Source organism: Pinus tabuliformis, chromosome J (genome assembly GCF_031772625.1).
Source record: "Pinus tabuliformis cultivar Carrire ecotype Pingquan chromosome J, CPIR1, whole genome shotgun sequence".
NCBI classification, from domain to species: Eukaryota; Viridiplantae; Streptophyta; class Pinopsida; order Pinales; family Pinaceae; genus Pinus; species Pinus tabuliformis.
Window position 1 is genome coordinate 184488924 of NC_142295.1, and position 15799 is coordinate 184504722.

Genomic DNA, 15799 nt, shown 5'->3' on the forward strand with positions numbered 1-15799 from the left:
TAATATATGGTAATTATATTTAGTTACTCGAATATAAAATTTAAACTTTTTTCTAAATTTGTGGTCATTTTTCAACAAATTAATTATTTGGAAAAATAAAATATATCATGCTTATAAAGAAATGAAGACAATACTACAATTTAATTTTCTCATTTGCAAAACAATACAAAAGTTTTAAAAAGAAATGAAGACAATGTTACAATTTAGTTTTCTCTATTGGAAAACAATACCAAACCTTTAAAAGCTTTAAATGATTATTGTTGGTAGGATCCTTCCATGGCCTTGTGCGCTCAAATCATCACAAAAACAATGTTGGTAGGGTTCTTTTGCAAACGCACTCAAATCATTGCAAAAAGAAAGTTTCAACTAAAGATGAAAGAAATTTCGAACATACATTTTTATGTACAGATTATGTGCATCTAACGGGGACAAAGATTGAGTTTGCTCATAAACATAAAATCTACCTATGTATGAATGTTTCCACAACTAGTGTTCATGTTGAATACTGATTTTTGGATTTCAGTTGTGCAAAATTTGACGTTGTCCTACATTTTGGGTGAACTTATCACCCATCATCAGAGACATGGTTGTCCACCCGAAACAATGGACAACCCCATCCCTGATGATGAGTGGCGAGTCCACTCTAAGCATTGAACAACCCCAAATTCTGCACATAGTTGAAATCCAAAAATCAATATTCAACATAAAATCTACCTAATTATACTTAGTTATAAAAAACAACAAAGTTATAAAATACAAAATCTGTTTTAGTGTTGTCCATATTCCAATTAGGTTATACCCTAATAACATAATATTAGGTTATAACCTAATAATTTTGATTGAACCTTAATTTAATATTATAACTTAATTTTTATTTATTTATTTTAATTTAGTTTACATCATTATTATTATTATTTTTTTTAATTTAATTTGAAATCAAATAATCTTACTTGATATTTCCCTCGTACTTAGTTTGTTAGTTGACATTTCCCCAATAATTAAGGCAATAATTTTTGTTATATATTATCACTGTCCAATTAATCTAGGCCAAACATACCTATATTTCACTGTGCAATATTAAATCAATATTAAATCATGAACAAAGTGCCTAATTACATGCATTAAAAGAAAGTTTCATAAATGGTTTATATATAACCTATATTAATTATAAATTTTGTGGATGATGAAGTGGTTAATGAAATTATGGGATGTTATCCCCTCCAACCTGTTTCAAATCTCATGAGGGAACATCTTTGGCATATTGCAAGTATATATGACATAAATATATTCTTGGTGATTATTGGTGTTATAGTGACAATCCCCAGATTTAGGTCTCTCCCCATATTACTCCAATGCATTCTCATTTACCATGGCGTAAAAAAAAAATAATTTTCTTTTCACATTAACACTACCTTCATAGTCAACCTTGACAATTAGCTTAGTTGGTTGAGTCTTTAATGTTAAAGCACTTTTGCTATTGAGAGGTCACGGGGTCAATTCTTTTAACACTCTCGGGGTCAAGCTCTATGGTTGAGCCAACAGGAAGTGATCCTTTCAAGTAGATATGTCTGGTACAATGTTCTGTGGCGATTTCAATTCTCTCGACACTATCGGGGTCAAGTTATATGCGTGGTACAATGTTTTGCAGCCGTGGTGATTTCAATTCTCTCGACACTATCAGGGTCAAGTTCCGTGGTTAAGCCAACAAAAAGTGATCATTTCAGATAGATCTGCCTAGTACAATGATACAATGTTCTGTGACGATTTCAATTCTCTCGACACTATCGAGATCAAGTTATATGCCTGGTACAATGTTTCGCAGTGATTTCAATTCTTTCGACACTATTGGGATCCAGTTCCGTGGTTAAACCGACAAAAAATGATAATTTCAGATAGCTCTGCGTAGTACAATGTTCCATGGCAGATTTAAGCTCCGTAGTTGAACCAACCAGAAGCGATACTTTTATGTAGCTCTGACGATGTACATAACAGTTAGACAATCAACCACATCGAAAAAAACCTACGTTAATGTATTTAATAAAAGCCAAAGCCACTTGTCCATTGGATTAGTGGAAACATAAATCTAGGTTTCAATAATGTGCACGTGGATAGAGACAATTCAATCGTAATTGTGGAGATCTTAAATACCATTTTAAGGGTGGCAATTTATAGGAGTCTGAATGCGGGATGGCCTCAGCTCTCAGGCAGGCAGCCACCGCTGCAATTGGGCTGTGCTGCAATTCATCACCCCCTTTGAAAATCCGATCTGCAGCGTCAAATTTCTTCCGTTGCTCGACACCGATATATACTCCCTCATTCCTAAACTTCATTCCTCCATATTCATCAAGAAAGTCACCATTTCCTCTCACATTAAATGCCCAAACAGTATCCACATTAACAGAAACTGTGGAGGAAGCGGTAAAACTTCAAGTTCCTCTGTTCGAAAGACCAACCATCTTCTCGACATGTTCAGAAGACCTACTAAACTGGAGAAAATGGGCTCAGGACTTGGCAAACTCAGTTGGGACCAAGCTTTTGGAGGCTGATGGGGGCCCTGATTCCGAGGACTTATTGAGGGAGATTGAATGGCTTCTGGAGGATGCAGTAGATGAGTATTCTCCAAATTTGGCGACGATGGAGGCCCCTGTCACTTTGAATATGAGAACGAGTGTTGAGGACTTGTATTCACTGTGGAGTGATAGAGTAGAGAAAAGAAGGCCATTTCAGTATATTGTAGGCTGTTCGCATTGGAGAGATGTGGTACTGTCCGTGCAAGAAGGGGTTCTGATTCCTAGGCCAGTGACGGAAGAACTGATAGAAATAGCCCAAAAGGCAATTGCTACAGATGGGTCATTGGCTAGAGGGGTGTGGGCTGATTTGGGCACTGGGAGCGGTGCCCTTGCCATAGGCCTGGCACGGTTACTAGACACAGAAGGTCACGTAGTGGCAGTGGATCTCAGCCATGTTGCCCTAGCCATTGCTCGCTACAATGTGCAGAGATATGAACTGCAGGTATGTGTCGCTGTCCTTGCCCTTTTTTTCCCGAGAAATATAGTCCTTCACTTCGCCTCGTATTAAGCATGCTGGTGACTTGCTGCCGTCTGTACATTTCCTTCTCCTTCTCCGTTTTTCCACATGGAGGATGAATGTAACAATTAGCTGAAATACTGGCTGAAAATCCCAGGGACTCAATGGGATTTGATCTCGAGGCCTTCTTGAACTTTCATATAAAAGCATCGACAAATCAAGCTAGCCCTCGAGGTTGTCGGTGTTCCAGTCCTCGCCCATTAACTACATGGTGCATTGGCTGCATTTGGTATGAACATAGAAGGTTAAAAGCCCCAGGATGCATAGGTCTAATTGTCTAATTTATACAAGGTGTTATCTAATTATTATATGTTTTTGGAGATTTTGGTTAAACAATTTTTACCAAATGATGATCTTTTGTTATTTAAAATTCGTTTTTGACTGAATATATGAATTCAGCATTTTGAAAAACCTCGAAAAACGTTGACAGAGAGTTTATAATTCAAATTGATGATTCCAACAAATCCCTACTGACAGAGAGTTTATAATTCAAATTGATGATTCCAACAAATCCTGCTGACTTGTAAGCATGTTCGATCAGAAATTGTATTAAAAAAACTCCAAAACGTATAACAGGCAGAAGGCGGCTTACACAAATTGTTATTATATCAAAATTATTGGACTTCAGGATATGCAACCTCGAGCTTCGCATCAGACCTCGGTTAGCTGGGTCTGCACTAGCTATATTAATTTTTTAGAATACAAAGACGCCAGTTAGAACATATTTGAAAAACATTAACCAATTCACATTTTCCAGAAGTCATGTTGCTAATGTAAGCTTTGTACTTTTTTTTGGTAATCCATGTACTAGAGTATATTTATGCCGAGTACATTATCCCTCAAAATTTTCTCTCTTGTATTAATGAGAAGGCCTGTATGATAGACGAAGTCTAAAATATGACGAGTATTCAATAGGATATAAGTTTAGGAATTAAGTAGTATTTGGGTTTTGGTACTCACTGCATATTTTATTTTAATGGAAAGATAAATCTCTCAAAGTGGTGTAGCTGTTGAGAAATCAATGTTTATAGGAATTAGGGTTTGATTTTTCCGTCTGGATAATTATTTGTGATTTATGTTGACTTTTTTTACTTTCATGTTAGATTATCTTTCATCAAACAATTATCAAATTAAATGTATATGAAGACCACAAGAACAAGAGACACAAGATGTAGGCACTTAGCCAAGGCAAAACCCTTCCAAGGGGAAAACCCAATCCAACTCTTCCACTAGTAAATTCAAATCAAGATGAGACGTTCCAAGACCTTTTAGACCTAGACAAAGGCCTCCTCCAATCACCAAGTCAGCCCTTCCTTCCAGTAAATGATCCTTGCCAAAGTCTCCAAGTGTTAGAGTCTTAGATGCAACTTCAATCCAGAATTTCGGGCCAAAATTTTGGACTTGCAGTTGATTTAGAAATTTCAGCCCTAGCTTCAGTCTAGTAATTTTGCATGTGTGAGAGAGAGATGCCTAAAAACTTGGTTCTTGTCTTCCCCAACTTTTTCCTTCTTTCTCCTCAACTTGGCTCTTCTTTTCTGCCTCTTTCTCTTGTAGATTGAACTTGTTGAGTGTGTGCTTCAAACGAGCCGAGCTACCTCTCCATATATATTCCTTTTGCTGGGTCGAATAGCCCTAATCCAGGCCGACTTGGTGTGGAGGTGACAAATGACACTTTTGACTCAAATAATTCTTTTTACATGATACAAAAGCCCAAAAAGGGTTTAATAAAAATGACGTTGTTGACTCAGGACAAAACCTAGAAGCCTTCAGTGGTGGCTTTGATCTAGAAAATAAATAAAAGAGCATGAAACCCATGCTTCAAAATAAAATTTCTTTTACAATAATTTTTTTTTCTCTTTATTTTCATCAAATACAATTATGAAGATCGACACTAGTTACATTCTTCAACAATAGCTTGACTGCATTATGTCTAGTGACCTGTTGTATTAACAAAATTGGTGATAAATTTGTAATCCATGGACATTTGTGACTTTTTTGTGTAAGTCAGTCACTATTCAGTTTCCATGGAATCGGGGCAGCGTTGCCTTGGCATGTTCACACTTGAATCACCTTGCTCATGCAACTAGTTGTTTTGTCCATTACAAAACACTAAACGTGCAATATACCTAATGCCATAACTTAATTGAGGTTCTCAAATTTGCTCTTTTCTTTCTAATTGTTCACAAATCAGGAGTTGTTGAGTTTTTTTTTTTTTTTTCAACTACGACTATTCATAGGATATTAGCCCCTTGTCTAAGTAGTGGGTTTCAAGGAATCTCGATATTGCTTTGATGCATGTCCAATCTGTTGACTTAGCATTGGTTTGCTTAGTTTAATTCTTTCTCCCAAAATGTAATTAGAAAGGGCAATTGATTTCCACATGAAGTTCTTAACTACACCTTCTTCATGGCTTCTCTCAATCTGGTGGTAAACTTTCACAATCATTTCTTCATACTTGCAAAGGGTTCTTCACCATAGTTTTAAAAACCAGAACTGGGTTTTGAACCGGGCCACCTATCAATTCGGGGTTCGAACTGGAATTGGATCAAACTAGATTCAATGAACCAAAATTGAATAATATACATAAAATAATTAATATTTAATAAAAAAATCATTTTTAAGATTCCAAACCATTAAAGGCAAAATATGCAAAGTTTTCTCATCTATATACCATGTAAGGGTGCATATATCAAAATGGCACCAAGTGCAATACATATCATCAACAAAATACATAATCAATGAGGCTCTAAATGGCCTCTAGAGTCCAAAAACAATGCTACAACTCAAGCTACTAGGCCACTAGCCTACTATAAATTATTGATCAACATGATCACTAATCAAACTCATCACCACTGCTAGACATGGGATCATAACCAAGAGATATATAAACATCATCTGGCTTAGAGTGTGAGCCACTCATACTCCTATGGGACCTCAATAGTAGTAGTGGCAACCACCTAAAAGAACCCTTGATTTCCTTAGAAACCTCCTCAAAAAACCACCCGTGGGTCCTCCTTGCCATGTGCGTGTTTTGATGAATCGGTCTGGTTTGGAGCAGAATCGGTCAATTCAAATTGGTTGGCACTGATTAGGTAACAAATTAGCTGGTTTTGGTACCTAACCGATACCAATTGGTCCCCAAATCGGATTATGTGCTGGTTCATTACCTCAACCTTGCCGACTGGCCGATTTTTAAAACTATAGTCTTCACTTACTAATGTCATCACTTTTCTTGAGTGGTGAGGGGTTCTTCCTTATTTGTAAATTTAGATAAAGACATTTTTTGATTAATTAAACAATGATTGTGTTTTGAAGAGAGTATGGCATCGAGACTTATGCCCCTATTTTTTGTAAATCTTGATATTAAAGGGAACTTTTAATATTTGTTAGGAAATAATTTTATGGTTGCTTAGCGAAATGACCTTGAAACCATTCTTTCAATGATGATGAAGGTGGGCAAATCTTCAAGCTTAGCCACTAGGTTTTTCATTTCCTTGCATTGATTTGTAAGAGATTTATATTATCTTGGCTCTTGAGCAACATGTATGGGGTTGACTCTCATAGCACACTTGGACATTATACATAGCATTGTCATGCTAACTTGGGTGGAGGGTTGGTATTACACTGATTTGTGTCTCTGAACTTTGAAATCAATTCCATTCTCAGTAGGGTGTTAGTGATGTATTTTCTTCCCTTGCATAATGACACCATTATTCTTTCCTACATGGGTGTTATCATTCCTCTCGAAACTATGCACCCTTCAACCACCTATTGCCCTAACACTGTTGTCAATTTCTTAAGGGTACTTTGATTGGTTGATTGCAATTATTTGGGAGACTTGGTTGAGATTAACATTTAGTAGTGAGGACAATTAGGCATACTCATAGTAAAGTCACTATTTTATTTTGAGGTGCTCTTCTTTGCTCTTACACTTTTATAGCTCATTTATATAACAAAGGGCGTAACAATGGGTGAGCAAAATTTGATGAAGTAAAGAATGCACTTTCATATGTAAATAGGCTACATAGTCTAATACACCACACTATTATGATTCAAAACATTTATTAACAACATAGAGTTCTCACACACTATTGTAATATCTTTTCTTGAGTGGTGAGGGATTCTTCCCCTATTTGTAAATATGGATAAACCATTTTTGGATAATCAAACAACAATTGTCCTTTGAAGGAAGTATGCTATAAAAACTTATTCTCCCGTTTTCTATAAATCTTTATATAAAATGAAATTGTTAATATCCCTTCAAAAAGAATTTGTATGATTGCTAAGGGAAATGTTGTTGAAACCCTTTAGTAGAGGATGATGAAGGTGAAAAAGTCTCTAGGCTTAACCACCTACTTCTTCACTTTCTTGGGCATTCTTGTAAGAGATTTATGTTATCTTGGTTGTTAAGCAACATATCTAGGCCTTGTTACCGCTCAATCTAGCAGGGGTCCTAGGAGAGGTTCCAAAGGGGCAACTACTAGACCAAGTGGCAACAATGGGACAAAGACCCACTGTCACCTCAATCAATGTCTCTTGCCCTTTACGGACTTTCACCGATGGGAGGAGTCCCGGTATAAGGGAAATCACTATAAAGGGTATATCAATGATGGAAAGATAGTGATTTCAAAAGCCTATTCACAGGAGAGGCTCAGATGATAGGGTTTACTTGCTTAGGAAGCAAGGTGTATGGCTCTCCAACAATGGCTTAAAGGGAGCCTAGACCTATAGATGGGAGATATATCTTGATGAGGGGCACCCAAGACATAAGAATCCTAAGAGAATAGGGCTCTTGAAATGATCCTTTTGAAATTGGAGTGATAAGGTTGTGCGACCATAAAGAAACCTTAGTGGACCCAAACAAAGTCAAGGGTTTAAGGTAAACTTCAAACAAAGGGTCTTGACCAAGTAAGGGAGGAGAAAAGGATCAAAGAGATTAGATTTGACTTGAATTTTCAATGCAATGATCCTCGATGAAGCCATTAACCTATGAAACCTAAGACCAAGAATGAAATTGGAATAAGGGCTTAGGATAATTCCAAATCTAGCCATGAGAATTCTCTCAAAATTTGTGAGGACCTAGAGGACACTCCAACGAAGTTGTGCCCCAACTCGCTCACCAAATGGATGGCTACAATATATTTCGTGTGATGCCCTAGGAGACACTAGGGTTAGGGCTTAGAAAAAGAGAGAGAGGGAGGTGAAAAGATTTTCGTTAAAGTGATCATCAAGGATTAGACCAATGCCTAGTCTATTGGGAGAATGTAGTCAACGAGATTTCAATGTTTGGAGTATCTTTTGCCCAATCAAGGAGCTCCCAACAACTTCGCATGGCCCTAAGGGCAACAACTAGGTTACCAAGAAAAATTATACTTCTTATTGTTGCAATTCGATAACTTATCAAGGTAATTACATAGATAATAAACACCTAGGAACATTCATTCACCATAATAGACATGTAACATATGAAACTCTCACAAAAATCAAATTCGCACTTCAATTAGGGTAGAAACCAAGATTCTATGAGTGAAAATTCCATACATTATACATGTGACATGAAATAGAGAAATATAGCATGAAAGAGCACTTACAAGTATAGCGAATATATCCAATCACCAAAGAGAGAGAAAATCAAAGCTTCAAGACTAAGAATTCTTTTCCAAATATCAAAACGCATCAAAGACTATCCAATTCGTCCTCCAATAGCTATAGCGAAACTCCAGAAGAAACAATGATCCAAATCCAAGTGATGATGAGAATTACAAATGAGGTCTCATGTATTTATATGAGCCTCTAATTGTTCAAATGGGTCTAATTAGCCTAACAAACCCCTAAAACAGTCTCTAATGTGCAAAATAACACTTTAATTGGTGACAAGCCCACCAAATAGCTCCAAAATATGAAATATTAACCTCTCAAGAGGGCCAAAATGATAAACAAGTAGCTAGGAGGGCCATTGCAAAGCCAAATGAAGTCCAAAATGTGCCAAAATGAGTAGAAGGGCTCCAATAATAGTGATGAAGGGGATGACCCCTTGATATCCAAGCAAATGACTTGTGGTGCCCCAAAGTGGTTATGGGGGCACAAAAACATCCTCATGGGTCTCCAATTGAATTGAACAAGCATGTATCCCATTTGTAAGGGCTGGAACAATGATGCAAGCCATCCCTTTGTCTCCCATGGTGAGACACAACCCCCTGGATCAACTGCCAAGTGTGAGGTGCAAGTATTTAGCTGGCTGGGCAAGGTGGTCCAGGTGCATCATCATTGTCATAAGTGGAACACGAGTGAGCAATGAGTGGAATTGAAGGATGCCATGATGTGGCTATCTACTCTCTACTATAGTGGAGACCCATGGCTCCCAACGCTCACCTTACAAACGCCAATATGGGTTTAGACCCCGTATAGGGAGACCAAACCCAAAGATATGAAGACCCACCTGCAATCCTGTATAAGATCCAATGTGTCTCCTCACCTTCCAATACAACAAATCATCTATGCAATTGAGTAAATGAGCTTACTAATCATGGAACCAAGTGGACACTTCCTAGTGGCATGCCCTTCCATAATGGGCTTTAGAATGTACAAGTGTCTCCAAGTTCAAGAATAAGGTTAACCAAGGAACCTATTAGGTGGTTTCAATCTCTAAGAGAGTGACACGTCCATGGAACATCCCTCAAGTGGCAGGTGATATGTGATATAATGATGGAACAAAGTGGGGCATCAAGGGAAGACTCCAAGCCACATGCCATAGTACAAAGGTAGCTATAATAAGGGAAGCTCACACTTGGGTATACGAATGTAGGAGGGAGCAATCGTGGTACATGAGTTACCCCGACCTTTGTTTTTCCACCCTTCTTCATATGCCTTTTGCCTTTTTTGATTTTTCTTATATAACTGCTCGAGGCTCCAGGGAATGAGAGCATGATGTGAATGATGTAGCAGTGAATACTGTTAGAAAATCAGAAAGGTAGAAAGATTTTCTTATATAGATAATTACTTGTGATTCTTTTATTTTTATGCTCTTCTTTTATCTTTTAGTTCATCAAGCAATTACCAAAACAATAACATAAGGACAACAGATGTAGGCGGACAACCAGGGCAAAACCCCTATCTAGGGGAAAACCCAGTCAACAATTCTTCCTTCAATAGTTTCTCGAGATAATCCAAGACTCTAGACCCAGACAAAGACTTCCTCCACACCAAGTTAGCCCTCAATCCTCCTTGCAGATGATGACCCTTCAAAACCAATTTCAGCCTAACAACATTCGCAACAACTTCGACCCAGTAGCAGTAGCAACAGCTTTGACCAGACTTGGAAGACTTCGCTCTCCCTTGATACATCTCAGAACTGAGTGAGAGTTGTCCCAAAATTTCGATCTTGAGGTCTATTGTCTCCTTCCAGAAACTCACACTTCTTTCCAGCTCCTTTTCTATCCCTTTACCAACTGCGCACTTTTCTAGCTTCCAGCTTCAGAGATCAAACTATGTGAGAGAGAATGAGATGCTCCAAATGAATTCAAACTGCCTTTTATTTATAGTCTTATAGGGAGGTCAAATTACTTGTTTTGAGGCCAACTTGATCTTCTTGAGGCTGACTTGGTGTGGAGGAGACTAAATCCATTTTTGACTTGAAAAATAATTCTTTTTTCATGATTCGAAAGCCCAAGAAGGGTCTCTTTTAATGTACAATGACTCTAATGACTCAGAATAAATCCTAGAAGTCCTCAATGGGGACTTTGACCTAAAACATGATGACCCAAGCATGAAACCCATGCTTTAATAAGTCATAGAAATAATAATAAAAATATTTTCTTCATTCTTTTGATAAGTACATTTCAAATACATTTATGAAGATCGAACCTAGTTACATATTTCAACACTCCCTCTTAACTAGGGAGGTATTCATTAGTACAAGGAAGATCTCAGAACACATGAACCATGAAGAATTTTAGGCACCACAATGCCATGGACTAGATTCCTGACTAGGGCAATCTATCCAACATCCTTCAACAGTTTAGGCACCATAATGCCATGGACTAGATTCCTGACCAGGGCAATCTATCCAACGTCCTTCAACAGTTTAGGCACCACAATGCCATGGACTAGATTCCTAACCAGGGCAATCTATCCAAGTGGGACTAAGATGGACTAAAGCTTTCAGCCTCTCTAGGTACCATTAGGCTTACTTGCTAACCATCAACCCAGGGATCTAGGTGTGTATTCGAGGTCAGAGCTCCATGACCAACGCCACCCTCCCTACTTCGGGAACTAAACATCAACACATAGTGCTGACTAGATGTCCTCCCAGGCAATGTTTCACACACAAAGCCTCAACTTCCTAATTATTCCAATCGGTAACAAATCCGCCTCGATTACACAGATCGACAACAAATCTCTCCAATCAAACTGATCGACAACCCTAAGCATGTAAAACATGCTATCTAACCTGCGAGCGATTTATCTGTTCAAACACAACCCCAATTAGTAACAAACTTTCAAATGTACATAAATAGATACAAAGCTTCGTGGTCTTCCAGACAACTTGATGTTGCTTCTCAACTTTTCATAGTAGGACTTAGAGCTTTCCCAATGAATCTTGACAGAAGATTCCTCAACCATACAACTTCCTTTCCTACTTTTCATGCAACAACATATTCCACAAATTGATCCGACTTTTCTTATCTCAGCAGCCCTTCAAAATACATTCTCCAATTTCTTTTATCAAGGTGTCCATCATGACTATGATATGACCTCCCTCTCAACTTAGGGAGGTTTCTTTCATTCAGGCTCCCTCTTAACTTAGAGAGATTTCATCCAGGTTCCCTCTTGACTTAGGGAGTTCTACTTCTTTTCTACGACATCGAAGAATCTTTCATGGCTTCCATCCTTTTTATCAAAGTTATCATGACCATCATCATTCACATCATGCTTATCATATTAACTTACTTTACGAACATCTTCACCCTCTTGAAGATTATGTACCTGCACAACTTAGATAGCAAGTACAACCAAATCTATAGAAGCATGAAGTTAACCATATCAAAATCATGGAAGCATTCAACTTTACACATCAAAACACTTAATTACACATAAGAGACACATACACTCCAACTTCTTACTAGGGTTTTTGTCATAAACCCTAGACTACTTCATCAAGACTTTGAGCATTTCATAACAACTTTCATTACATCTAGGGTTTCAATGTTTCTTTCAGAGGTATGACATACCCTACTACATCATATTGCAAACCCTAGAAACAATTCAGACAAATATAGATCTACAATGTATCTAACAACTTCAAAATTCATATGTTAGACTTCTCACTAGGATTTAGTGCGAGATCCTAGATTTCATACATGAGCTTTTAACAACCAAAACCAATCACAACTCAATTCAAAGTAACAACATGACTAGCTTCCACTAGGGTTTGTTGCAAACCCTAGATTTTCTCAAACAATCAAACATCAATCATAACTAAAACTCAGATTTCAACAATCTTACACAAATGTCAAATTATCACATAGTCATCATATATCAGAGTTTTGGACTTCTACTAAGGTTTAATTACAACACCCTAGAATTCACAAATATTATCATCTTAGAGAATCAAACTTTGACTAGGGTTTAGTTCCAAACCCTAGGACTCATGACCATCAATAATTAGGTCAACTTATTTATCTAGGATTCCATCATCATGCACAAGTATATCATAACATGTGTTAGTCAAACTCAACTACACAAATATCAATAAGAGTTAGACATATAACAAACTTGATTAGACTAGGGTTTGATCAGACAAACACATATATGCCAAGGATTTCATTTCTAGGACATTATAAGGGTCTTGCTTATACACCCTACCAAACCCTAATGATCTAGGGTCTAAATACAAAACATAGTAAACCTTAAATTATCAATACCTCAAAGGTTCGGAATTTCAAACATCACCATTCAACCCTAACAAGTTAGGTTTCCATAACCATACCAAAACCCCAAACATGACTTCATCAAAACATCAAACATTTTCTTTCAACAATAACCCTAAGTAGGTTAGGGTTTCACATATACTCATCAACATACCCTTAAGTAAGGGTTTTCACAATGAACCTTTCTAGGGTTCCACAGGAGTAATCAAAGATATGAGAAGAGTAGATTTATCTAATGATGAATCACCCAATCAAGAATCTTCAAGATTCAAGAAAGCTAGACAAAAAGATGTTAGTAATAGTTTATCAAGAATGAATATGGAGAGAGCAAAACTTGTAATTCAAAACATACCTCTTGTTTCTTAAGGAACCTTGTAATTCCAATGCTTTGTTTTTGTGAGGCCTTCTTCCTTAAGTCTTCAACGAGTTTTCCTAGACAAGGAAAATAAGAGTAGAAATGTGATTAATATTTAATGCAAACAAAACTAGATAAGTAAGGAAAACTAAAACTAAAAATGAAAATGGTAATAGGATACTTATTTTTGGAGGTTGATGAGGGCTCCCTCCAAGCTTGAGGGATACCTATAACCTTAAGAACAAATAAAAATGTTTTTCCAAAATACATTAGACCTAAAAACTAGAAAATAAAATAACTAAAGCTTAGGTCAAAGGACTTAGTAGTGTAAGTCCCTTATATCCAGTTCTTTGGGCTTAGTCTTCTTTGGAGATCCTTCTTCAACAACATTGGCTTGATCTCTGCTTCTTTTCTTGTTCTTCGGATTGTCAGGACAATCACTTCTATAGTGACCCATCTTGTGGCATTGGTAGCATTCTATCTTGGACATATCAACTTTCCTTCTTGGCCCTCTTGACTTCTTGGAGTGTCCTTTCTTGTGAGAAGCGGAGTATGCATTTGACACCTTTTCTTCTTCGTTGTTGGATACTAATGAAATTCTCATTTCTTCTTGGGTGCAAGCATTCCACAATTGTTCAAAGGTAGGAGCTTCTTTCCAACTATTGAGACCTGAAGCAAAAGAACTCCAAGTAGGTGGTAATCCCAATAGTGCAGTGATTACTAGCTCCTTCTCCGGTACAATTTCATCTATGGCTTGAAGTTCATCTCTAATTCTAGATATCCTCACAAAGAATGAAGCCACAATATCATCCTTTGTCATCTTAGTAGTCCTTAACTCATTCTTCAAACTTGCTATTTGACCAATATTTTTGATGGTGAATAATTTTGACAAAGCTTCATACATTTCTTGAGCATGGTCTTTATTGGAAATGTATGGAACAAGATTGTCCTTTATACTTTCTATCATCAGAGTCATAGCCAATATCTTCAATTCTCTATACTTCCCCTTGTCTGCATCACTGGATTCTTCGGTAGGTTTCTTTACCTTTCCTTTGGCCACATCCAAGACCTTGTTCTTTTCAAGAATGAGGTCAATCCTCTTCTTCCAAGACCTGTAGTTTGATGCTCCTTTCAATTTTTTTTCACTCTTTATTGCGTTCGACTTTGTTGAAGATAGTGAGCTTATTTTCTTATAAGAGCTCCATATATGATCCCTTGATCAATCCTTTAGATTCCTTCTAGTGGATATTCAAAACTGCCTTTTTCCTTCCTTCACCTTAGCTCTGATACCTTGTTAGAAAATCAGAAAGGCAGAAATATTTTCTTATATAGATAATTACTTGTGATTCTTTTATCTTTTAGTTCATCAAGCAATTACCAAAACAATAACACAAGGACAACAGATGTAGGTCGATAGCTAAGGCAAAACCCCTATCTAGGGGAAAACTCAGTCAACAATTCTTCCTTCAATAGTTTCTCGAGATAATCAAAGACTCTAGACCCAAACAAAGACTTCCTCCACACCAAGTTTGCCCTCAATCCTCCTTGTAGATGATGACCCTTCAAAAGCAACTTCAACCTAGCAACATCAACAACAACTTCGAGCCAGTGGTAGCTTCGACCTAGTAGCAGTAGCAACAACAACAACATCTTCGACCAGACTTGGAAGAATTTGATCTCCCTTGATACACCTCAGAACTGAGTGAGAGTTGTCCTAAAATTTCGATCTTGAGGTCTTCTATCTTCTTCTAGAAACTCACACTTCTTTCTATCTCCTTTTCTAGCCCCTTACCAACTTCGCACTTTTCCAGCTTCCAACTTTAAAGATCGAACTATGTGAGAGAGAATGAGATGCTCCAAATGAATTCGAACTACATTGTATTTATAGCCTTTAGGGAGGTCGAATTACTTGTCTTGACTCTTGAGGCCGACTTGGTGTGGAGGAGACTAAATTCATTTTTGACTCAAAAACTAATTCTTTTTACATGATTCGAAAGCCCAAGAAGGGTCTCTTTTAATGTACAATGACTCTAAAGACGCAGAATAAATCCTAGAAGTCCTCAGTGGGGACTTTGACCTAAAACATGATGACCCAAGCATGAAACCCATGCTTTAATAAGTCATAGAAATAATAATAAAAACATTTTCTTCATTCTTTTCATAAGTACATCTCAAATACATTTATGAAGAACAAACCTAGTTACATATTTCAACAAATACCCCCTCAAGGTTGGGCAATTCATCTCCCACCAAGGGTTGGGACAATCATGGGTTCCTTAATGATGCAGGGGGCTCGTATAGGGGCCCTAGGAACCAGGGTGATGGCCATAATGATAGGGGGTAGATCTCATGTTGGCTTTTGCACACATACTAAATTTGTATGTCCCGACCATATTTTGCATTTTATGGTACATTTCCTGTTGAAATT

General features: G+C 37.3%; 1 protein-coding gene across 1 annotated transcript in view; it reads left to right on the forward strand.

Moving 5' to 3' along the window:
* Positions 1–2133: 2133 nt before the first annotated feature.
* Positions 2134–15799, forward strand: part of LOC149226294 (RNA methyltransferase family protein) — a 125773-nt gene continuing 112107 nt past the window's right edge. The window contains exon 1 of the mRNA XM_089377461.1: positions 2134–3012. Coding sequence (XP_089233587.1) covers positions 2188–3012 — 825 coding nt within the window. The 5' untranslated portion in view covers positions 2134–2187. The remainder of the gene's footprint in view (positions 3013–15799) is intronic.